Below are 23,961 nucleotides of genomic sequence, written 5' to 3'. Positions count from 1 at the left end.
AGGAGAATTTAAATGCTTGAAAATTCCACTCTCTCTACCAATAACTTTATCCTCCTGCCCAACACCGTATCTGTGAGTGCCTCAATATTACCAATATTTACCAGCTGTCTTGCTCATACCAAGGAGTAGCATCCATCACTAGCCAGGATTAGAACATCTAGTGGAGATGTGTGGTTGGCTACACAGATGCCTCCTTTCTGTGGTCTGTTTTCCCTGTAACAACAGCCACGAGAGTAATTACTTCACATTTATTCTTCAGACTGCAGCCCCACCAGGTCATCTCTCTAGCGAGTGTACACCCACAACAAAGATCCTTGGTGACAAAAACATATAAATGGACATACGTTATCTGTATGTACAGATAACAGAAGCACAAGAACACAAGACAATTTAAAATACAAGTATAACTCTAAGGTATGTTTAAACTTCTGGCAGTACATTAGAGAAGCCATCTTTCCCCATGCATTTGAGAATTCCTTCAGATTTCAGTAGTTTTGGTCAAAACCATTTTCCTTACAGCTCAGAATATGCAACATCACTGAAGAAAGCATTTCAACAGCATTCATTACCATTCTCAGAGGCATATATCAAAGACTACTCAAGCACTAAACTTGAACTCATAGATACTAATAAGCATGGCTTTCTTTCCTTCCTAAATTATCAACAAAAATTACTTTGAGGGCCTCTGTTACATAAACCTTCACAACTAAGCAAGCAAGATATTAGAAGTAGTTACTGAAACATCATCCATAACATACTAGAAAGGTGAATATGAAGACTTAGGTTATCAAGTTGGCTAATAGAGCAGTTGATGTTTTAATTGCCTAGAAAAACATCACCACAGAAACATGTTAATAGCAAACATAAGGGAAAATGTTTAAGTCTGTATTTAATGAAGCATACAGTACTACTCCAACACTGCATTCTCTGCAAATACCCAAGAGACAACACAGCAGAGCACAAAAACATCTTGAAAGAAATCTTGAAAACATCTTGAAAGACAGACAGTCTACATGACCTACACAAGTTCTACCAAGGCTGCAATTCAATATGAGTATCAGTGTATTAATGGAATTAAAACCGTCTCTGAAACTTGAGATTCAGCAGTGTGTGAGATGAATAATAGACAAGAGCAGGGTTGCACCACTCACCTGTTGTGGAATTGAACAAGACCACTCAGACATCGGACACCTAACGCAGCACATGTCAGCTGAACTTGGTTACTCAGCCAGCATTTAACCCTGGAAGAGAAAAGTCGCCACACAATTGTGCACATCAACTCTCCAAATTCAAGCATATTTCAGTTCCAATACCCTAATTCAGCTCCTCAAAGAAATCCAAGAGAAGTGGAAAGAGCCCTCAGAAAACACCCACCTGCCATTTGGAAACTGTCCTACTACCGTAGTTGCTGAGACCAGCAAGAGGATGCTGAAGAAAGCCAAGAAGATGCTAAAAAGTAAAATAATCTTCATTAATTGGTAAGAATGAAATTTGGAAGAGGAAGCTGAAAGAAAATCTTTTAATCCTTTAATTCTTTTCCAGGATGCTTCTATCCACCATAAATAGCATCAAACTATCATCACAAAGCAGTCAAAGCCAATGAGATATGAGTACAGGTTTTCATTTGATTAATCCTCCAGTAGAAAACTGTGCTTCTTGAAGCCTATTTTACAAAAAGAGCCACAACTTGGTCTCAAGGCATCAAGTGGAGAATAATTCATTATCTTCAAAATAGATGGCAAGTAATGATTATGAGATTTGTTAACACAGGTGACATTTCTGAGTAGCACAATAGAGAGCTACCATCAAGCTTTTAAAAATCTACTCAAAAATTTCAGTAGTTACTTCTATTCCAAGCAGTAAGTTACTCTAGAACCATGAAAATTAGGTACTGTTGGACACTAATGGCTTAGCAAAACAAACATTGAAGTTATCCCTACTTAAATGGTGTCCTCTACTTAAGTGGTTCTACATATTTAAGTAGACACACAGGCACTTGTGCTCTGCTACGTGCTTAACTGTTATGAAATCCTTCAACATATTCAAAAAGAGTAAGACATTTTACAAGGTTCTGCTCCTTGCTAGAATGTATTTATAGTTGTATGTGCCTTGTCAATGTGATAAAGGCTGTTTTCATGTAAAAGAACACAGAAATTTCTGTAAAGAAACACACTGTGGGCTATCTCTTTCTTCCATCCAGCCCTGCACTGACAGAACGCAGGCTTTGCTTCACATCCCAAGGGTTCAGCATACAGTCTCTCTCTTCCTCACACAGGTAAAGCCCAACTCTCAGCTCAAACAGCTTTTATTTTACATAATGAAAGGATCTCCAGATCGTTGCTATGATTTAAAAAACAAATTAGATGAATAGATGTATTTGCATACTAACAAAATATACAGAACATCAGAAACATATCTTGAGCTTTCTTTTTTCCCCTCCGGAGATCTTTGGTGGCAACCTGGAAAGCAAAGTCACGTCACATTCTTTCTCATTTCTGCACTAGTCAATAACACATAACATCATACCTTCTATTAAAAGCAATCCAAAAACACAATCCCAACAAATTACCCTTGGCTCACCGAAAGGGCACCAGGAGACAGTACCGGATTAAGATCCCAATGATCCACACAGTGGTCAGTTGCCAGCTGACACGGTGAAAGTTGGCATTGGTTCTGCTGAGGAGATTCCAGGACAACAGCTCCTCAGAGGTGAACCGCTGTGTGACTTCATCTTCTGCAACTGTCTCACACCCCTTCTTGGCAAAGTACATAATATCTGCAAGGCTGAAGTATCCCCTGTGCTGGCCAGCAATCTCCTTTTCCATGGAGGTTTCCTCTCTCTGGATGATCCCTTTGTTTCAAGAAACAAGTAGAAAAATAAAGACAAAAAAACAAGCCAACAGCATGAGGAAATGAGCCTTCCTTCCCACTTGGTAAAATGGACAACATAGAGTCCAAAAAAAGTAAAATAACTGTACTTCTTAGAAATATCATTCCTTCTTTCTATGCACTGTAATTGAATTGGTATATTTTGTGTATATACTAGCACTTTAATTCCATAAGTTACTTCTCTAATCCTATGCCATATCACACCACTAAATTATTGGAGGAGACAAGCATTCAGAATAAGCTGCAAATAAAACTCTGAGCACAACACCTACTTCACTGTCATTTATCAAACAATGTAAGTACACACAGCTCCAAATGTTACCTGTACTGCTTAGACTACAGATCTCTCCTCTTGCCTTGACTCAAAGCTAGGTGTTGTTTATATTGTTGTTGATTTTGCTGCTGTTGTTTAGTTCTACTTTTTACAGCTGGAAAAATACTGTGGAACAAACACCTGCCTCTGGCATTTTTTCTCAGCCCCCATCCTCTCTCCTACAAGAGTCACCTCACTACCAACAAACACTAAAGCTTTAGATTTTTCTCTGAGTTATACACACCACAAGATAAATGCACAGTAGAGAAAGAATAAAAAATAATTCATATTTCATATCTGTAAAATTAATGCCTCACAGGACAACCACACCTGTGACCATACCAATGTTTGCTGAGGTCACTCAGAGACCAGATTCTGGCTGGTTACAATGACTAGGATTTCACTGAACCATATCAGCTAATATTTGGGAGGGGTTTTGTTCTTCTTCTTTTTTTTTTTTTTTTTTTTTTTTTTTTTTTTAATTTTTAAATAAGGCTCATTTTGAGATGTTTAATCAGCATACTATTAACTGATCAGAATCAGAGAACTTCCTCAGCTGCACTTTGGTCAAACTTACAACGTCCAGGAAATCACCAGACTTGAAGGTCATTAGTTAATGAACCAGTCCATGTGACTAATGACTAAGAATGGCACTAGCAAGTTCCTTTGTGGGAAAGGAGAAAGGAAAAACAGATGTGAAAAAAAATTTACTCTAATTCTTTCCGTATATCTGGAGTAAGTGCAAGATGTGTCTGTGATCCACAGGGTAGCATAGCTGCTTTACTTGAGACTCAGGCTTTTGTATGCTAGGAGTTACAAAAAGCAAGAGAAAACAGAAAATGACCAATGTTCACAGCAACTGGACATCAGTCACTCCTAATCTTGTAAATAGAGAGGACTGCTGGAGTCAGAAATACAAAACAGACATAAAAAGAGAGACAGCTTCCCTCCTGGTTATCAGCAGTTCCTTTCTTTACCCAAACTGGTTTCCTTTAATGCCTTTTATTCAGAAGGCTCAATCGTTCAGATATCTTTCTTATTATACACATAAGGCCTCATTTGTTGGTTTACAACATCAGCAACTATTTGCTCATTAACTCTTTATTTACCATCCTAGTTTTCCTACTTAGCATGAGATTAAATTTATTTATCTGTTCACTCTTTCCTGGGTAAGATATCACAGTAGCTGCCTTTATACCAGATGAACAGTGCTGTGTCACTTTTGTTCGAAGATCTTACCGTTGGCGATTAAATTTTCAAGCGCCAGCACCTTCTGCATTTTTATTCCCTTCTCAATCTGCAGGGTGGCCCACTGTTCTCAAAACAAGAAAAGTAGATGGTGATGGTTTTCATTTTGTCATTTCCAGGTACCCTGTAACATCTTTACATGAATTGTCTGAGCCTCCTTCATTGAAGCCAGGACTCAGATTTGCAGTTTTCAAATTCTGAAGGCTGTCTTGAACATCTCCTATTTTGTTAGTTACATTGATTACTTGTAGTCATTATAATGAAGGATTATTTGGCTCAAAGTCATTTTCAGGAGTTTTTATTTTTCTTTAACCATATTACTGAGCTATCTATGAGACTCCGAGGACCAAGAGTCCCAAATTCTATCTTACCCAGTCAGCTTCAGGCAACAGAATGATGCAAACTAATATTACTGAAACAAAAACATTCTGGGAAAAAAAAGACTTAAAAATGGATTTTTAAGAATAAAAGAAATGACATCAGTCTTACAGCATTCATGAAATTTGTCTTAACAGAATACAAGGGAGGGACTATTTCACATTCACAGCATTTCCAAAGTAGTAGCTGTGGGTAATGAACTTTCATCCTTCCTAGTCTTCTTGAAAAAAAAGCAAAATTTCTTCTACTTGTGCAGACTAAACTCAAGATCAACCATACCAATACGCCTACTTCTAAAGTTTTATGTTGGTACAAAATGTTTTCGTGATACATATATGGGCATATAAACAGTAGCCCTCAGTACTAGGTCTTCCTCAGTTTGTATCAGTGTATGTGTCTTACTAAAGAACTTCAGGTTCCTGTTCATAGGCTCTGATTGCCTTTTAAGGAACCAGTGATCCACTCAGCAAATGTCCTCACCTGACATTAATGCTTCCACTTGCGACGGACAAGAGTCCGTGCTTCTATTTCAGCTCTTAGCAAACAGTTCTTAGCGAGCTCTTAGCGAACAGCTTGTTTCTCATCTTACTGACATGCATAACCATTTAAGCAACACATAGATTGACCACGAAGGGTTTTCATTGCATTGCAGACCTATAAATCTGCATGTGCCATTGACTGACTAGATTTTTGCTATGCTTAAGTTTTGCATGGTTCCTAACAGCTCCTTTCTTAGCCACTGAAGTTAAACTCAATGACAAGACAGAGATGGTTTATCATGGCAGAATCAGGATGTTGTAGTTGCCTTTGGTTGACTTTTGCTACCTGCATCTTGGGGGGGAGAGGAGGGAACAAAAACACCCAAAGGAAAACAACAAAGATAAAAAGACACAGCGATGTGATACATTAAACTCCATTAAATCCATCTTACATAAGACCGGCAGGGGGTGGAAGGAGGGAGGTAGAGAAAAAGCAACAAAATACAGACCTTTGCCTTATCTATGCTAGAAAATTAAAATACAGTGTAAATTTAAAATGCAATAGCTGTTCCAGAATCCCTTACTCCCTAAGAAAGCGGAACTGGTACATCAACTGTCTCAAGCTGTGATAACACATGGTGAGTCATTCAGGAGTGGGAATCTAGGAGATATCAAAAAACTACAGCCCACACACTGAGAAGAGAAAGAAGATACTCCAGGTGAAAAAGAGCATTCTGGGAAAAAAAAAAGAAAGGAAAAAAAAAAATCAAGGTAGACACATTCTGCTGCTGGTCCTCATCCCTTCCCCAGTATCCAAAGGTATGAGGGATGAGAAGAAAAAAGATGGAAAAAAAAAAAATCACTAAAGTTCAGCAAATAAAGACCCTTCTCTCACTTTCTTCTTTCTCATATTTTGTCTGTCACCCTTATCTCGCCCGTCATGCACCTACATGAACAGCCTGCCAGTTGGCAAGCACCTCCAGAAATCAGTTCACCCTTACTGTCTTCTGAATACCTCAAGAAGTCTACCTTCTGATTCCCAAGTAGAAAAAGGGTACAATCACTAAGTGACTCACAAAAATATATTAACTAATTCAATGAGCAAGACGAGTCAAAACCAACCAGACATTGAAGAAATTGATATCGTAAAGCACAATATCCTGCCTCATAGTAGAGAGAAAAAGTGGGACAAAAGCAATGCTCTGTAATTAAGGAGGCAACTAAGGCAACAAAGGCAGGGGACAAAGCAGATGAGAAAGGGCTCTCAGTAGAGGAATGGTTACACATTAGCCTGGAAAACAGCATCTACAAAATTTCAGCTGGTGCAGAGCAGGCACATAAGATACAATTACATATTTTATCTTCTAATACAACAACTGGGAAGCATCCTATGAAAGCACTGGGCAATGGATATAAGCAGCAGAAAAGGAACACCTCTGCATAGAACTGTCAGCTAAGTTGTAGTGTTCATTGTCAAGAACATATTGCTAGAGATCAACTGAAATGGGTTCAAGGAACATCAAGGCACAGGCAAAAATCATCATGGGATACACAACACAAAGTCACCTCTCCTAACTTATGAACCAGCACAAGAGGCTGAAGCAGTGGGTAGCAGGGAGAGTGTTCTTAGCAATACAGCTGTACGTTCACGCGGCTCTTAGGCTTTTCATCAAGCACATAAGCTGCCTCCTGCTAAAGCCAGGACTAGGTCCATCTTTTGGACTGCAGCTTAGTTACCGTCTTCTCCAGCATTCTGTGACATCTGTATGCTTAATTTGTTTCTGAAATATGAAATAAGGCTTTTTGATTGCCTTTGTTTTGTACAGTATTGAGACAGAACTGTCTGTCTGGTCTTTGTTGCAAAACTGTAATGAGAGGCTGTTCTAAATAGCTTACAAAACCACAGATGTTGTAACTAATACAGAATTGAAGAGCTGAATGGACTAACTTCATTCCTAAGTTTGCTGAGTGAATGACAACTCAGATACCGTGCTTTCCTCCCACCCACTTCTCAAGTGATGAGGACACAAAAAGTCCAAACATCCCTCAGCTGATCCCACCTGAACTACTGAAGATTCGACTCCTCAGCTCCAACAGCCCATGCCAGGTGCCCTATAATTACCTTCTGAACAAAATGAGCATCCATAATACTGTATTATATTAATTACTCTCTTCACAGTACATAACATTATAAGCGACATGATACCAAACACTAACTTTCTTAATCTCATTTCTTCGGTTTTTCTTCTCCTTTTTCATTTTAAGTAGAGGTCAGTGTGTTGTTCAGTATTCTTTTTTTTTCCTGTATGGTGTCATAATTCATTTTTATCTCTTTATCCTTCCATTTCCATGTTTTACTATCTCTCTTTCCCTATGACCTCTCAAAAGCTTCTACTAATTGCTGACCAGGCTGGGTTTTTCAATCCTCTTCTTAACTTTGTTCTCATGAGTGACAAAGGCACAACGTTTCCCTTGGTGAAATTACTCCATATAAAGTTTTCTGAGGTAATAACCACAAGGCCAATGGGTTTTAGCGCCAGCTAAAATCACCATCTATGATCAAGCACTTATGTTTTTTCATTAAGCTATCCTATCTAGCCTCATTTTTCCTCTTCTTGTTTTTGAAGAGGAAGAAGATTTGCTCTGTTTCAAACAAACAAATATCTAGATTCCTTGCTGGAAAAGAAGCAAAGGACAAATTCAAGTATTTCTGTACATAAATTCCACCTTGCTCATTTATATCAGTCACTGTTCTCATTACTAAAACACTTCAGTAAAAATGGAAATCAGAAAGAGGCACTTCATCAAATGCCAATGTTAACCATTGCTTATGAACAAATTTTGCAAACCTGACCTCCAAGCAAATTCAGTAAGGGCTATAGATATCCTTTCTTTGCAAATTCAACACTGAAAAAAAATAGTATTTGGACTTAAAACCCAATTTTCACATCTACTCTTTTATTTTTCCCCAAGTTCAGAAAACTTGGAGGAAAGTAAACTACATTTTTCTTTTTCTTTTTTTCTTACATATTTGTGCATTCATATAAAGTTGTACAAAGCAAATATAGACTGCTCTTCTAAATTTTCTATTTATTTTGCAAGACTACATAACAGACTAAATGAAATGCATAACAACAGATAATCCAGTCAGCATCCAAGGCTGCATTTCTTGTAAAATATCAATCAGTTGTTACATACTGCCTAAAGAGCAGATATTGCTGGAATACCGTTGCTGTCATGCTGGTACACAGCTCTAAGGATTTTTGGAGTACCTACTGGACAAGGCATCCTATTTCCCCACTCAAGCTAGCAACAACAACAGAGAATAGTCCTTCTGCATCACCTTGTTAGCAAGAGCTCAAACAAACATTGTCACAGCCAGAAACAGGTTGACATTTCACTAGGTTATCAGTGCCAAGTTGCTCATGTCTTGAACTGTGTGCAAGTCTGCCTTAAAGCTTATTGCATGCCAAGTAGCAGTTTCCATAGTGCTACTTGGTACTATTCCCAGGACTTTCAGAAGAGGCCCAGAAAGTGTAAGCATAGACCTTAGCCCAGCATTTCCCAATACTGCTCCCTCTTCCTGAGGGCAAAGTGAGTCGTAGCGCAAGTAAAGGGCACCTAAATTACCCTCCATCCTCTCTCCCATTTCCCACCAAGATGCATCTTTCCTACTCTTGTGGCACGAAAAGCTTTTTGCATAACATCTCAGCCTAAAAACAGCTAAAATTAATCAGAATATAAGGACAGATTAAAAATTTTTTTGCTTTCAAGACAGCCAGGGATCAACTTTCAACTGAATGACAAAACCAAAAAATGTCTACATAGAATCAGCCTGAACTGCAGTACTTCTTGTTGTGCTGTCATTAGCTGCTGCAGAATTGGGAAACTACACATTAGAGAGATCAGATCACAGAGCTATTGAACTACTTTTTTTTCTGATAAAACAATCCTATACATTTTGAAGGCAAGATTAGCATGCTCATAAACTTCATACAACTAAAAATATATATATATATATATATATATATTAATGTACATTCCAAAGAGAAAGTTTTCCTACAGAAAGCAGGTCCACAATGGGTCAAATTTCCTTTGAAACTGGGAAAAGCATAGAGAAAGGAGGGAGGTAGGGAGCAAAAAATAAAAATAAAAAATAACAACAACAACAAATCCACAACAAATATTTAAATATCTGTCAACTGCAGCAGTAAAGCTGACAAAAGAACTCGAGGCTCTTACAAGCCTCTTACTCAGATATCAGTAAGAGTTTCATCACCATACCACTGGCTGATAAAATATCACACATAAAAGCAATATTACATAGTGCCATGGTAGTTGATCATATCCCACTGATATCAATATTTGAAAACAACTGGTAACATCTACAAGTTGCAGCCATTTCCACTATATTAAATGATGTTTAAACAGCTGAAGACAGTCCCTGCCAAAAAGTTCTTAATCACTAGTAAAAAAAAGAGACAGAGGAATTCTAATAAGACAGAAACTATAAAGAATTGGTAGGGCAGGAGAGGTGCAGTATTAATTATATCACATTGCCACATGACGTGTTTAATATAATGAACTGACAGCACCTGCTTTTGGCCATTAGTGAGCATAAAAAGATCAGACCTGAAAAACAACATGAAATCCTGGCTTATTAAAACCCAAAAGAAACTTTCACAATTATCAGCAGAATCAGGACCTTAGCCATGACTTGTTCGCTTCTAGACAAGTGCACTTCCAGAGGGTAGCTCTGCATTTCTTGCAGAGCAGAAGTTGTGACTGCTGGATCACACAGAATTATAAATGGGATTGAAACAAGTGCAGCCTGTACTCTTACCTAGAACAGTACTAATTCCTGTAATGTAACTGAAACAACCAAACCAAATCCATTAAACTTACGTACTTGTCAAATACATTATTTTTTTTTGCCATTTACAACTTCTCATAATCAATTAAATTTTAATTATATTTGATTTCTGCAAAATATAGCATGAAGTATTGTAACCAGCTTGAACTATTAGCAAAATATCGTGGAATCTCTACTTTAACATGAGAAAACCTCAACCTGATACTGCACTATAACCCAACACTTAACTAAATGTCATTAAAGCTATCATTCAAAGGAACCATCACATAAGTCAAAAGTGGGGAACAAATCCCACCAAAAGACAATCAAAGAAACAAACCACATCTGTCCCCCCAAAAAAACCCAACACCCTATATCCAAAAGTCTCAGAATTAATGGAAACATTCCTGGTGGCTTTAATGGCCTCTAATTCAAATGAACAGGTATTTTCAAAATTAAAAATGTCCTGTAGAAAACACATACCTTTTAATGTAATTCTCAACTTACCTCCAATGTTTTTATTACAATTTTCACATAGACATGAGAAATCCCCAGTGACACTCTAAACATCGAAGGCAACAGAACTAGCACTACAAATGAAGTCAGCCAGATTAACAAAGTTTTGCCCTCCACAAGGCTGTAGCCCTGTCTATTTTCTTCCATGCTCGCTCCTTTAAAACATCAACCTGATAACTTTCTTAGAATATTTGCTCATCTGCTGAGAATCAGGCAAGCTTCAAGAGACAAACAAAAATTACACATCCTAAAAGCCAAAGCTATTCCTAGGAGAGAGCTGCTGCACTCTAAACGTGCCACCAAAGATGCTCTCAATGATAGCAAAATTTTTACCCCTTCTCCCGCCCTAGCTCCACCCACTTCCATATAATTGATAAGCAATTACTCACCAGATATAACACAGGGTAGAAGAACATGTGTCTGGTAATAAGGTGCTGTCAAATGAGGACTTGTCAATATGTCAAATAGTTTACCCAAGGTGTCCTGCCAATAAATTATAATACAAAATCAAGTAGGTGTGGTTTTCAAATAATCTAAAATGTTCTTTTCTAAAAAAAAAACAAAACCACAATGCAGAGAAAGAACTTCTCCAAATGAAGTCTAGTCAAATTACTATCTTCCTCGGTCAGACTTTCTACCTCACATTGAAATGACTGCCTCGTTTCAGTATTTCACCACAAGAACCAAACCGAAGCTTTAGGTTTAAGTCAGCTACTTGTTGTTTGTTTGTTTTAATACCTCTGAGATGTAGATGCAAATTGCAGCAGGCAGGAATCAACATCAGAAGCAAATAAAACCTGCTCCCTCTTGTTCTACAAGAAATTAGCCAAATTGTATCACAGGGTTACAAAATGCACTGTGGTGACGAAACAAGTCACACATCTTTGCAGTGGTGAGGTACTGGAACAGGCTGCCCAGAGAGGTTGTGGATGCCCCATCCCTGGAGGTGTTCAATGCCAGATTGGATGAGGCCCTGGGCAGCCTGGTCTAGTATTAAATGGGGAGGTTGGTGGCCCTGCATGTGGCAGGGGGGTTGGTGATACATGATCCTTGAGGTCCCTTCCATCCCTGGCCATTCTGTGATTCTATGAATCCAAACACATTAGATAGGGAGGTTTCACCTTCTATCCTATGAAACAGCAATAATTAGTATAGTATTTTTAGGAAAGATTCAGTACAGCCCCTAATTCCAGCCCCTAGCCAGTCCTTCTATATGCATCAGAGGAAGAACAGAAGTAACTGTATCCGTAGAAGCTATGGAGAGCCCACTGACACCACTTAAAACCTTACCACAGAATAAATCAATTGACATTGGTGGAATGACTGCTCTGGGACTTCCAAAGCAGTTACGTGTGGATCCATGAAGGATCTTTCCTTTGCAGGTGGTCACATTTACAAGCTTGCATAACTGCAGGGGCTGTACATTTGAAACTTCCCATCCCCACAAACCATGGTCTGGTTTGCGTGGTGGAGCAGCCTCACTCCACACGCACCGGATTCTTCAGGAATTAAAGCAGAAGTGCTCTAGAAAACGTGACCCATATGCTCCAGTCACGAATAGAAATACAAGAATCACAGTGCGCTGCCCAACACTAAGTCCTCCAGTTCATGCCATACACCCAGGGACCAACAAACAGGCTTCTTGTTACAAGCTCACAATACCATCACATCCTTCACGTGCCATATGAGTCAAGTAATCTCTTGTGTCCTCAGATTTGCTGCTGGATATCAGACTTCAGGTCCTTATAACACCACTGCACCTTCTTCCATAATCTAATTTTTATCGTCTTCCCCTCATTATTTATCTGCCTCTGATAATCTATTTCTGAGCATATTACATCTTCTGGAAAAAAAACAGTTATATTTTTATGGTTTCTGCTTTCCCATCACTCTTTTTCTCAGTGGCAACTACAAGCCCCTGACTCTACCATGCAACCAGTCCTGTGCCGTGCACCATTACCCACCATTCCCAACCCATCTCACCAAGTTACAGGTTCTTCTAGGCTTCTCTAGAAACAGTATTTATTTATTAGAAAAACAGTTCTGTTTGCTCATCCCTCTTTAGCTGCCACCCCCTACATTCTCATTTCTGGCCTCTTCCTATAGCTGCCTGCCCTGCAAGCATATGGCCGCACAAGGCAGGGGGTTGTAGATGATAAGATGCTGATCCTGAGGCACAATGCAGCACATCTGAGAGCTGCCTTCAGCTTCAGCTCAGGTGACTGGCATGCACACCAGCTGGGTGCTAAAACCTGTGGGCGGGAGGGTGGAGGTAGTTTCTGGGACCTGACTTGAGTCAGGAAAGGTGGGCCAAATTAAATATCAATAGCCCGTCAGGACATAACAGTGGGGTGTAGCAACAGCCTTAATTGGCAATAAGCCTAGGTATAGGTAAGAGGGATCCTTTCTTAAAAGGAGACAGATTTCCTTACCCTGCACAGAGGAAATAGAATTTTCCTCTCCTGAGTAAGGGAGATTTGTTTTCTATCCTGTGAGAAATTATCATCTGCACTTCCTCCCTAACCTTTATCAAGTCATATTCCCACAAATCAGAATAATAATGTGAACAGACAGCGTAGTTCTTCCCTTTCACCTTCTAAAAAGACAGAACACCCAAACCCCTCCCCAGGCTCGCCCATCCACACTGCTGAGTGACAGGACTTCAGCCCTCTGTTAGCTGTAATTTTCCTGGCAAACCATTCAGCCCAAAACCTCTGAGGCTTCCTCGGGGCTGCCATGACAGCTTCTACAGGTAATCCCCAAAAAAGCAGAACATGTAGCAAAGTTATGCCTGCTAATAAGTACTACTGAGTAGAGAGAGGGAACAAAAAAAGTACAGGGGGGTGGAGGGAGCTGGGATGTTGACAGTCTATTGCTCTTCATCCAGCATGTCACATTTGCTGTAGCAACAGAAAATTCCAACTTTTTGTCCAACTGCACAGGTAAACATATCCTTTTCGTGGCCATAGAACAAATACCTCCATTGTGACTTAACAGTCTGAGAAGTTACTTATGACAGAAAGCAATTTTTCTGAACCTTCTTCTTGCTAGTATCAGCTTATTCTGACATGACTCACATGCTTATTAGCTGCTTTTAATCCAGACAGATGACTTTTGGCCGCCCAATAAAGCTGGGAGACATTTGTGTTGTGTGAGAAATGGTTATTCTGCTGTAACAGTGTCAACTGCTCACTCTTGGCTCTCAGTTCTTGAGGTCATTCTACTCATTTGTTACTATTAGGCCATGCTTTTTGGTTGTCTTAGGGAACTGGAACTATGACCCATTCATTTTTCCATGGTGTGGAGAAGCAAACATAGCACCATTACCAGTTTTAACAATAACAGTAATATTAAAATAATAATAATGAAGAAAGGCCCTCTTGGTTTTTGATTAAACTTTCCTGATGTTTCAACCTCACATTGTGCAGACTTCTCACCTGGTTGCTAAACAGGCATGAAATAATCTCTGGTACCTTGGGTCTGCTTTTTATAAACACTGAGGTTTGTACTTCACTTGTGAGAGAGCTCCATGTCACCAGAATTACTTTAAAGATCACCCCTTCTATGGTGAGCAATTTCAGTCTGAATATTCATATATGGAAATCACACTGTTCTCATGCAACAAAATGCAAATATCCACACCTCTGCATCCATACTCTAACTGACCTATCTCTGCTGTTCTTTAGGTCAGCAGAGATCTCCTCTGTGTCACAAAATAGGTCTGTGTCTGCATCTGACCACAGAGGAGTTGTGCTACTTATAGGTTATCTCTGCCTGTCAACAGTTGAATTATGACATTGAAGAAGTATGTTTAAGCAGTGTATTACTCATTAGGATGATTGTAACATGTTTAGCTCTGACCACACTAGCATTATGGTTTCCTCAGAAGATAAATTCAGTCATTACAAAACCTTAATCACCATATCAGGATACATCTTTATATCACAAAATCTGGGAGTCCACTAGAGATCTGCCTACATTTGTTTAACTCAACAGTGCACAGATCAGACGATTAGGCATCGCATGGCTTTCAATAATGCACATTTGTCAATACATATCTTGTATATGATTTGCATACCATTAATCAAAGAATCATTAAGGCTGGGAAAGACCTCTCAGGTCACCTAGTCCAAACACCCACCCAATCACCCCACCATGCCCAGTAACCATGACCCCCAGTGCCACATCTCCATAGTTGTTGAACACCTCCAGGGAATGCTGACTCCACCACCTCCCTGGGCAGCCTGTGCCAATGCCTCACTGCTCTTTCCAAATATTTTCTCCTGGTGCAACTTAAAGCAATTACCCCTCATTCTATCCCTGTTACCTGGGAAAAGAGGCCAAATCCCACCTCATTACAACCATCTTTCAGGGAGTTACAGAGAGCAATGAGGTCTCCCTGGAGCCTCCTCTCCTCCAAACTGAACAATCCTAGCTCCCTCATCCGCTCCTTGTAGGACTTGTGCTCCAGATCCTGCCTTTCTTTGGATGCAATGAATACTGAAGAATAATTTGTCAATGCCCAGCATTTCTCACACTGATTAAATGCATAAAGTACCCCCACTGCTCTGGTATAGAAGTGGCTGCAATCACAGTACAGGAAATTTGGGGGCAATTTCTGAAAGATGCCAGAATTCATGTTCATTTTCACCATTTTCTCCACAAACAGCTATGTAAGCTCCTTATACTCTTGCTGCCTTTTACCAAGGCAACATAATCCATGTCACTGTTTGCTCCAATACATCTCTTCAGCTGCATAGTATTTATTACACATTCATCTAATGCCCTGTAGCCAGGATTGCAAGAAATGCCTGATAGCTATTTCCCATTCGTCTTTGCAGTCATTTTGCATCACCTGAAGAATTTGTCATCCCCTGTTCATTTATAAGCTTGTTGAGGTAGGGAAAAAAAAAAAAAAAAAAAACTAAAAAACCACTTAGCCAGTTCTTCTCTTCACTGGGAGAATAGGTAAGAAGTACAACAATTCTCCTCTTCTGAGTATTAGTACCATTTGCATGCATTTAAATATACTTAACTTTATTTAAAAATAAGTATTACAGAAATAGCCATTCTTCTTTTGCTGACAGGTTTAAAAGGAAAAGAAAATACACTGAAAACATTCATTTCTAATGAAAGATAAGAATATATAAAAATACACGTGACACCCCCAAGTCAATGGAAACACCCCTTGAGAGACTACAGGTGCATAAATATTATGCAAAAACTCATTTTTTACTTATACAAAAAGCAAATAATAAGCTTACATGTAGTCCTGATGAAAGACAAAATTAAGCATTTCCTTTCCTGAAATGAAGAAACCCCAGTGGCCTTTAAAACAGATTCCTACCTCATTTCTAAGAACGCTGTAACTTCCACCTCTCCCTTCTTCAGGAGGTTTTTAGAGCTGCATTGTGATCAGGAACATCTGCTGAGAATGTGGTGGAAAAGATAACATTACTGCAAATATTAAAGGGAATATGACTATTAAAACAAGTCAAAACAGAAACTGCAGAGACTCCATTCATACCATGAGGAGTGGTGCAATGTGCTTTTGTCTGTTATTCGCTGTCTCCTTCCCAGAATTTCTGAGGCTACTAGCTCAGAAGATTCCCACCATGTCTCCAGACACATTCACAGCAGCATACCCTGTTTCCCTTCTGCAGATGCCAGCTCTGCCAGCTCTGTGCCAGGACACATTTTGAGGTAGATTGACACAAGCTTCCTACTCTTCAGTCAGAAATACAGTCTGCTCCACCCAAACTCCCAGCGGGATGACCCAAGCAGTTCTGTTTCACTGCTGTTTTGATGCTTTAACTTAAAGTCCAGTCCAGCCAGGACATCTCGGTTTGCTCCCAGGACCCACCTGCTAAACTGCCGTGCTCAATAATCGTATTGTTTCTCCTTTAAGGGAGGTATTCACACTTGGGAATTACTTGATTTCATAGAACCGTAGAATCATTTGAGTTGGAAGGGACCCTTAAAGGCCATCTATTCCAACTCCCCTGCAAGGAACAGGCGTCCCTCATCCAGGCGAAGGGACGGGCTGCAGGAACGCGCCAAGGTCGGCACGGATCTCACAGAGGGTCACGCCGACGGACCACAGGCCGCAAGTAAAGCAAGGCACGGCACAGGACGGACGGGTCGCGCTGAGCCCTGCCCTGCCGCCGGCGACCGCTGGGGGCTCCCGCCGCCGCGGCGTGGCCCGCCATTGTCGGGGGCATGGAGGGCGAGAGCACGTCAGCTCTGCTCTCGGGGTTCGTCTTCGGCGCCCTAGCCTTCCAGCACCTCAGCACCGACTCGGACACGGTGCGTGCCGCGGGCGGGACGAGGGCGGGCGGCGAGAGGCGGCCGGGCGGGGCGGGGCGGGGCGGCCGCTGTGCACGCACGCGGGCAGCGCTCGGCCGCCATGTCGCAGCCCGCAGCCGCCGGCCTGCCCGCGCCCGGGGCTGCCGCTGCCGCGACGGGCAGAGCGGCGGGCGTCGCGTCCCTGCCGGCTGGGAGCCCCGCTGACGGCGATGCGCCAACTGCTGACGGCCGTGCCCCAACGCGGGGCCGTTCGGCAGGGTTCCCGCTGCTATTTCGGCTGCTTTCGCCACTAACGACGCCGGAAAGTTGCTTTTTATTTCCTATCTAAAGCTAGGAGGACGCGGCAAGAGGCGGTGCGGTGCCGCGGCAGCCATAGCGCTTCTGCCGGGGGCCGATAGAAGTTGCGGGCGCGGAAGAGGCAGCACACGGACAGCCGCACGCGGCGCCCTTTCTCATAAACGCCTGAGAACGCAGCCCAACTTTTTGCTCCAAGTGTTTGCATACATTTAAAAATGAAAGAGAACCCGCTCTGTTGATCTGTGCACTTTTCACCCCCCAAGGTGTTTACTTACAGTTAAGACCGAACTCCTGTTAGATGTCAGTTAACGTGACCTTTTGTTCTCTCCCGAAAAAGGAAGGCTTTCTCCTTGGAGATGTGAAAGGTGAGGCCAAGAACAGCATCACCGACTCACAGATGGACGATGTGGAAGTGGTTTATACAATCGGTCAGTGCATCCTCATTTCTCATAGCAAGCTTGCTGCCAGGACAGCCGTGACTGCACACAACTGCTAGGTCCTGGGCTGCCCATTCACGTCCAGCTGGGCACATGCAGCTTATTTTACAACATTTAATTGCTAAAAAATTGGTAATCTTAATCTGAAAAGGATAAATTTTAACAAACACAAGTTCCTAGCTCCCTGAGCATTGCTACTTTGCCTGAAGTGCAGTTGCCTGGCAGAAAGTGAACTTTAGTGCCTACAGTCATGTGAACTTTAATGCATTCATGCTTAATACAGAACTTGAAACTTATACTGTGGATGTTGCAAATTATGTACTTCACTGAGCAGATGGCAGCATTTTTCTGTAAAATCTACACTGCAGTGGGAGCAGATACGTATATTCTAGTAGCCCTAAGAAAGAATATATGCATACATAAATTTAACTTCATTCCTTCAGAACACAGTCAATACAAAAAAAAAAAAAAGTAATGCATACCTTCTTTCCAACCTCACTGACAACAGAGAAGTCACATCTCATTTTTCATTTTTACCTTGGTTTAACTTTCCTCCACTGAATCTCACTACTGAACCTGAAGTCTGAGGAAATTGTGGTGCCATTGATCACACTACCCAAATTCTTGGCCATCATTAATTGCTCTAAACTTTGTGGGGCTCTTTTTGGTTGCTTTGATCACTTTATTTGCTTGATTTTAGAAAATTTGTAACAACAAAAGTTGTGGAGACAACAGGTAAAGAGGATTCTGAATGCTATCCCTTATCCTCTTTTCAGCGGTAGGAAGTTACCCCATGCTTCTCACACACCCTGTTCTCCAGCTTTATTTCCCTGCCTAGCAAAGCAGATGCTGCTGCAACATAACTAAAGTTACCATTCTGTGATACTGTATTTTTTTCTAATTCCTGTACTCAAGGGAAGGAAAAATTAAGTGACAAATTTGATTTCCCACTTGACAAAAATGTATCAAAAATACGTAACTTATAGAAGTAGTTCCTCTTTACGCTTGGAAAGAAATCTGGGTTAGACTTTCTTAAAGATTTCCTTTAAGTAGACAATAGTTTCATACAAAGCTGTAGCATTAAAGTTCTTCCTCTTCCTTATAACAATTGCCATGACAACACACAGAAAAATGTACATCTTGAGCTGACAGACCAAGTAACATTGCTTTCTCATTTCAGATATACAGAAGCATATTCCATGCTACCAGCTGTTCAGGTAAGAAAATTTTAAGATGCAGAAAAATATTTAATATTTGTTGAGTCAAAATTAGGTTTAACTTGTAATATATGTCTGAGAAAATCACCAGGATACAATAGATATGATGTCATCTCTGTAGAATTACAGATACTAAAAGTCTTGTTATTCCTATATTAATTCTATGCATATTGCTTGTATCTCTTTATGTAGAGATGTGGTACACCACACCCTAGTGAGCTGTGGAACTAAACTACAAGAATGATGTCAGTCTGCTGCAAAAAACAACACCATTGCTTTTCTAAAATAGCATATCTTGACCCTTCACCCAATCAGAAAATAGAAACACAGGGTCCTGAGTGGGGCAGAAAAAACACCTGATAGTTGTAAATCAGGAGTCATTTCACAGACTGATTTATCAAGTTCTGTTGTAAATAGGAACACAGCCATGCAGATTTACATTCTGATGAGAGGAAAATCGCAGCATGATTTCCCTCTGCAATCTTTCTGCAAATTAATAAATACAAACATTGCCAGAGAGGCACTTTACAACAAAAATCCTAATTGTCATAATTTTCTTCTAGCTTTTATAATTCTGCAGGAGAACTGAATGAACCAGCCCTGAGGAAAATACTGTCAGGCTGTAAGAAGGTATTTTCAAATCTAATACGTGCCAAAGGACTATCCAAGCTTTTGGGGGTTGTTCTGTTTGATTCTTTTTTTTTTTTCTTCCCTCCATCTACTCCAATATACTGCTTGTCAAGACAGCTCCCTTAAAGAATAGTATTAATTTAGGTCATCTTTGACTAAGGTTTGCCACAACAGTGGAATAGGCTCCCCAGGGAGGTGGTTGAGTCACCATCTCTGAAGGTGTTTAAAAACTGTTTGGGTATGGTACTCAGGGACATGATTTAGCAGAGGGTTGTTAGAATTAGGGTAGTATGGCTAGTTTGTGGTTGGACTTGAAGATCTTTTCCAACATGAGCAATTCCATGAATCTAGGATTCTAACTTCATTCTTTTGTTTTTCCTAAGTGAACTTTTTCAATATCCAAAATCAATTATGCTGACTCCTAGGTTGAGACCAATTGAGGTCAATTTTCAGTTCACTCCCTTAGTTAAGCAGAAGCAAGTTCACCTACTGTCTTCTCTGTAGAAGAACATTTTTCAAGGGGAAAGTATAAACTGAAGAGCAGCAAGTGGCTAAGTAGCTAAATTACCTTTGCAAACTTCCAGGTTGAGTATAGCCTCAGAAAACTGTTTCAGTGGATTCCAGAACAAGAGATGTTGTCATAGTAGAACATAGTCTTAGGCATTCCAGGCATTTACAGTTAAGTATTTGCTTAAATACATACACAGAACCATTTAGATCAATGCCTTTGTACTGAACTTCCTACTTTGCTCCATTATGGAATATACTGACATTGTAATTTAAGGGCAGTACTGATAAACTTTGTTCTGTTTGCAGAGTGTAATAGGATGGTACAAATTCAGACGCAACACAGACCAGGTCATGACATTCCGGGAAAGACTTCTACATAAGAACTTGCAGTCACACCTATCAAACCAAGGCCTTGTATTCCTTCTCTTAACTTCTAGTGTGATGACAGAAAGCTGTTCAACTTATAGGCTAGAACATGCCTTACACCGGCCACAAGAAGGGTAATCAGTTTGTTTTATAGTTTTAACAAAGCTGTTAAATAACCTGATTTGACTCGCTTTTTATTTTTATGGGTGTAATTGAGTTACTATTAGGACTCATTTATTTTAATTACAGCTTTTAGTAGGCTTCATGAAGCTACTGAGACAAGCTGCTAAGTGGCTGGGTTTAACAAGGAAATAACTGCATTAGAGCATGCCTGACATACAAAAGAAGTTTTAAACCATATACAGAACTATTGCTCAAAGTCTAGTCATCTGTGTGTGATATCCAGCAAGAATTATACTGTGCACCCCTGGTTGTGGTGCCCAGTGAGAGGGGACATTGAAATACTGAAGCTTAAATGTTAATGCAGCACTTTCTCACACTTATGCTCTTCAAGTCTCTTTCAGAAAGTTCCTCTAGTCGTTACCAACTTGGGTATGGCAGAACAGCAAGGTTACAGAACAGTTTCTGGTTCCTGCGCATCTTCTCGCTTTGTGAGAGCAGTAAGACAACACAGGTACAATATAAACCTTACATACTGGTACACAAAGCTTTCCAGTAAGGTTAGCATAGCTGCTTTCTTCAAATTAAGACTTTTTTTTTTTTAAGTACTCAAAGTAAAGTAGTGGTACAGCTACACTCTGCTCACTTCTTGGCTTGCTCCTATAGTTTTTCTGCCCTTCACAAAGCACTTCAGAATTAGTTCATCCATGTATTGGCAGTGAGAACAGTCAAAATAGGCACCTAGCACTGCACCAGCCCACATAAGGTAATCACAGCTGGAAACAAAACTTAAGTCTTAGTGACAAGAGATACGCAATACTATTGCTAGAATTAAAAAACAGTCCAGAACATTAGCCTAACAAGAGCAATTCATACTACATTTCTTACTTCAAACTAAAGGTCCAGGTCATTTTTCCCCCCCTTACAATTTTATGCATCAGCCAGTAGTCAGTACCATCTTCAGTAAAGGGGTCTCTTGAAGTTACATAAAATAAGCTTTAGAAGATCTGACTTAAGAATAGCTAATCCTAAAACAAAGCCTAAAACAAAGCAGTGAAAACCTAGAATGCTTCTTTATTTAATGAAGTTCCTTTCAAATGAGCATCGCTATCCACCGGAATCAATTCTCAGTTATACCATTTAATTTTTCCCACAGGTCAGAATTCTTTTATGAAGATGGATCCTTACAGGAGGTTCACAAGATAAATGAGATGTATGCCACCTTGCAGGAGGAGCTGAAGGTCAGTTGAGTATACCCACAGCATAGATATTTTCAGCAGTACCAAACAGTCAAGCAAAGCATTTAGAATCCTGCAGCAAGTTGGAGGTACAGTGCAAGATCAGAAAGTTCTTTGCTCTACATAACAGTTGCAAATACAAGTTTATCTTTAAACTTTAAAGATCAATCCAAGCATACTGAGAAATTCTTTAAAGAGGATTATTTCTGGAAATTATCATCTCTAGCTCTTTTGGGCAGGTAAGGACAAGTAAAAGACATTGAACCTCACTCAATACAAGGCTGAAGTTCTCATCTCCAAAAACCAACCTCATTTCTTCAGCTTTCTAATATTATTACCAATATCAGAAAGTCAGTACCTTTACAGGTTTTGCTAAAACTAAATTCTACTTCTGTTAATGCAGCTGATCTCAAGTGATATTTTTCTTTCCAGAAAATATGCTCTGATGTAGAAGTCAGTGAACGATCTGTAGAGAAACTCCTAACAGAGGTGAGCCACTTAAAAGAAGAAATCAACAGAAAAAAGCAACACAAGATCTCTTCAGGTAAGTTATGTCCAGTGGTAGCACTGGTAAGACAGCAAAGTTATTTCACTGTTGGAAAAAGAACGCTTGTGAACTTGAGGAACCCAGAGCAGTATTGGAGGAAGTACACAAGAGGGTCTGTAACCATTGTTTTTCAGGAGGGAACAAAGATCACCTAGAAGAACCAAAGGAGAATGTTTTGCTTTGTCAGGCACTGAAAACATTTTTCCCCAATTCTGGACTTCAGACATGTATTGTTTCCTTCGAAGGAAGGATCTCTAAGAACTGTTGTAAGATTGACCATAATATTAACATCATGGACAAATTGACTCTCATGGTAGAGGAAGGGGACTTCACTGAAGCTGAAACAAAACCAGTAACCAAGCGTAAAGTCAAAGACACCACAACAGGACCAAAATCATTTAAGAAATTAAGATCGCTGCAACTTGACCAAGAATTACACCAAGATGAAGACAACAGCAACCAAGAAACAAAGCTTGCACTGAGTAGCACTGAAACAGACGAGGAAGCATTGGAAAATCCCAAAGATACAAATGAATATTCATACTCTCCCACTTTCTGATCACTTAATGATTTGCCCCAATATATTTGTACAAATAGCAATTGCCAGCATATTAAAGTGACATAAATTACTGCACTAGTGGGATGGAAACAGCTTACTGAGTTTTTGTAAAGTACAGAGATGTATTTTTAAATACTCCAATCCTGTTTGGCCCAAGTCAAGCAGAGTCTAAATGACATTCCTTAATTTTGCCTTGCAGAGTCAAGTCTGTATACTCTATCTCAGGGTTTTAAAACTATGCTAGCACTATGCTAGCATTCCAATAATCTCACTTGATGCCTCAGTGATAGAACTTCAAGCTCCTACTGAAGATTTCAGGACCACTCCAACAATGAGCATCTCCTCAGCAGGTGATGTGCAGAACATCAAATCGGATGTATCTTAGGAATAGCTGTTTATATATAACAAAGTTTTTAATATTTTTACTTATCCTTAGCTATCTCATACTTAATTGTCTCTTTCTGAAATGGAAGGGAAAAAGTGATCTTCAGCAAGACCTCTGGATAAGTTTAGTGGTCTGTACGTCTAGGGGGAAGAACATTAACAACAAATCAGTTCACTCCTTACACTCCCCAAGGGTAAACAGTCTAGAATGATAATCCTCTCAACTCAGTATCTATCCTAAGGGGTGCACTGGTATTCTCAGAGAATACCGCATGTTGGTCCATAGGGTGGAGCAAGTTGGTCAATGACACCTCATCGACCTGCACACCTGCAATTTGGCAGAGAGGGTACCCATTCTACCTCAGAGCTTTTTTGGTTTTTAGCCTCTTCACAGCAGAATTTTGGCTGCCAGGGCAGCAGCTGGTTGTCAGGGGACACTTGTGTGGTTTAGAGCTACCTTCAGTTGTCAGGGGTACTTAAGTTTTGTTCATCAGGGGCAACAGCTCATCCATAGCACACCCCCCTCCCATTGGTAATCAGCAGTTGAACACACAGCTGTCACACAGTGAACTGCTAGGTATGCACACTGACTGCATGGTGGTCCTCAAAGAGGATCCCCACAAATCAGATTGAATGCCCAGGAAGAGCAACAGCTGAAAAAGATTTCTCCTGATC

General features: G+C 40.2%; 2 protein-coding genes across 15 annotated transcripts in view; one reads left to right on the top strand and one right to left on the bottom strand.

Annotated features, from left to right (window-relative positions):
• The window catches only part of LOC125691742 (glycerol-3-phosphate acyltransferase 3-like), a 24,079-nt gene extending 6,444 nt beyond the window's left edge, over positions 1-17,635 (bottom strand). Inside the window, exons 1-8 of one of the 12 annotated variants that reach the window (XM_048941465.1) lie at positions 17,554-17,635; positions 16,023-16,103; positions 11,065-11,158; positions 4,442-4,514; positions 2,581-2,851; positions 1,375-1,449; positions 1,152-1,241; positions 120-213 (exon numbers count right to left, since the gene is read on the bottom strand). In XM_048941465.1, the coding sequence (XP_048797422.1) occupies positions 120-213; positions 1,152-1,241; positions 1,375-1,449; positions 2,581-2,851; positions 4,442-4,514; positions 11,065-11,091 (630 nt within the window). In that variant the 5' untranslated portion in view covers positions 11,092-11,158; positions 16,023-16,103; positions 17,554-17,635. The other 11 variants (XM_048941472.1, XM_048941468.1, XM_048941464.1 and 8 more) reach the window with 11 other exon arrangements.
• On the top strand, positions 16,847-23,961 carry ABRAXAS1 (abraxas 1, BRCA1 A complex subunit). Of its 3 annotated transcripts, none has more exons than XM_048941474.1 (9): positions 16,847-16,981; positions 17,616-17,706; positions 18,896-18,932; positions 19,496-19,562; positions 20,379-20,572; positions 20,953-21,072; positions 21,715-21,799; positions 22,229-22,340; positions 22,478-23,961. In XM_048941474.1, the coding sequence occupies exons 1-9, from the start codon at positions 16,895-16,897 to the stop codon at positions 22,900-22,902; spliced, it is 1,218 nt and encodes a 405-aa protein (XP_048797431.1). In that variant the 5' UTR covers positions 16,847-16,894; the 3' UTR covers positions 22,903-23,961. The 3 variants fall into 3 exon arrangements, with proteins under 3 accessions (XP_048797431.1, XP_048797435.1, XP_048797432.1); XM_048941478.1 differs by having other exon boundaries at positions 16,875-16,981; positions 17,620-17,706; XM_048941475.1 differs by lacking the exons at positions 16,847-16,981; positions 17,616-17,706 and having other exon boundaries at positions 17,714-18,932; positions 19,496-19,554.

This window comes from Lagopus muta, chromosome 4 (assembly GCF_023343835.1).
Source record: "Lagopus muta isolate bLagMut1 chromosome 4, bLagMut1 primary, whole genome shotgun sequence".
NCBI classification, from domain to species: domain Eukaryota; kingdom Metazoa; phylum Chordata; class Aves; order Galliformes; family Phasianidae; genus Lagopus; species Lagopus muta.
The sequence above is the reverse complement of the archived record's forward strand: the minus strand, read 5'-3'. Positions and strand labels throughout refer to the sequence as shown.

What these genes read in the sequence shown, in the direction of transcription:
- ABRAXAS1 (XM_048941474.1), top strand. Translation starts at nt 16,895, where the DNA reads ATGGAGGGCGAGAGCACGTCAGCTCTGCTCTCGGGGTTCGTCTTCGGC. An exon ending in CCATGCTACCAGCTGTTCAG is followed by an intron (nt 18,933 to 19,495) that starts GTAAGAAAATTT and finishes ATTTTCTTCTAG; the next exon opens with CTTTTATAATTCTGCAGGAG. An exon ending in AGAGCAGTAAGACAACACAG is followed by an intron (nt 21,073 to 21,714) that starts GTACAATATAAA and finishes TTTTTCCCACAG; the next exon opens with GTCAGAATTCTTTTATGAAG.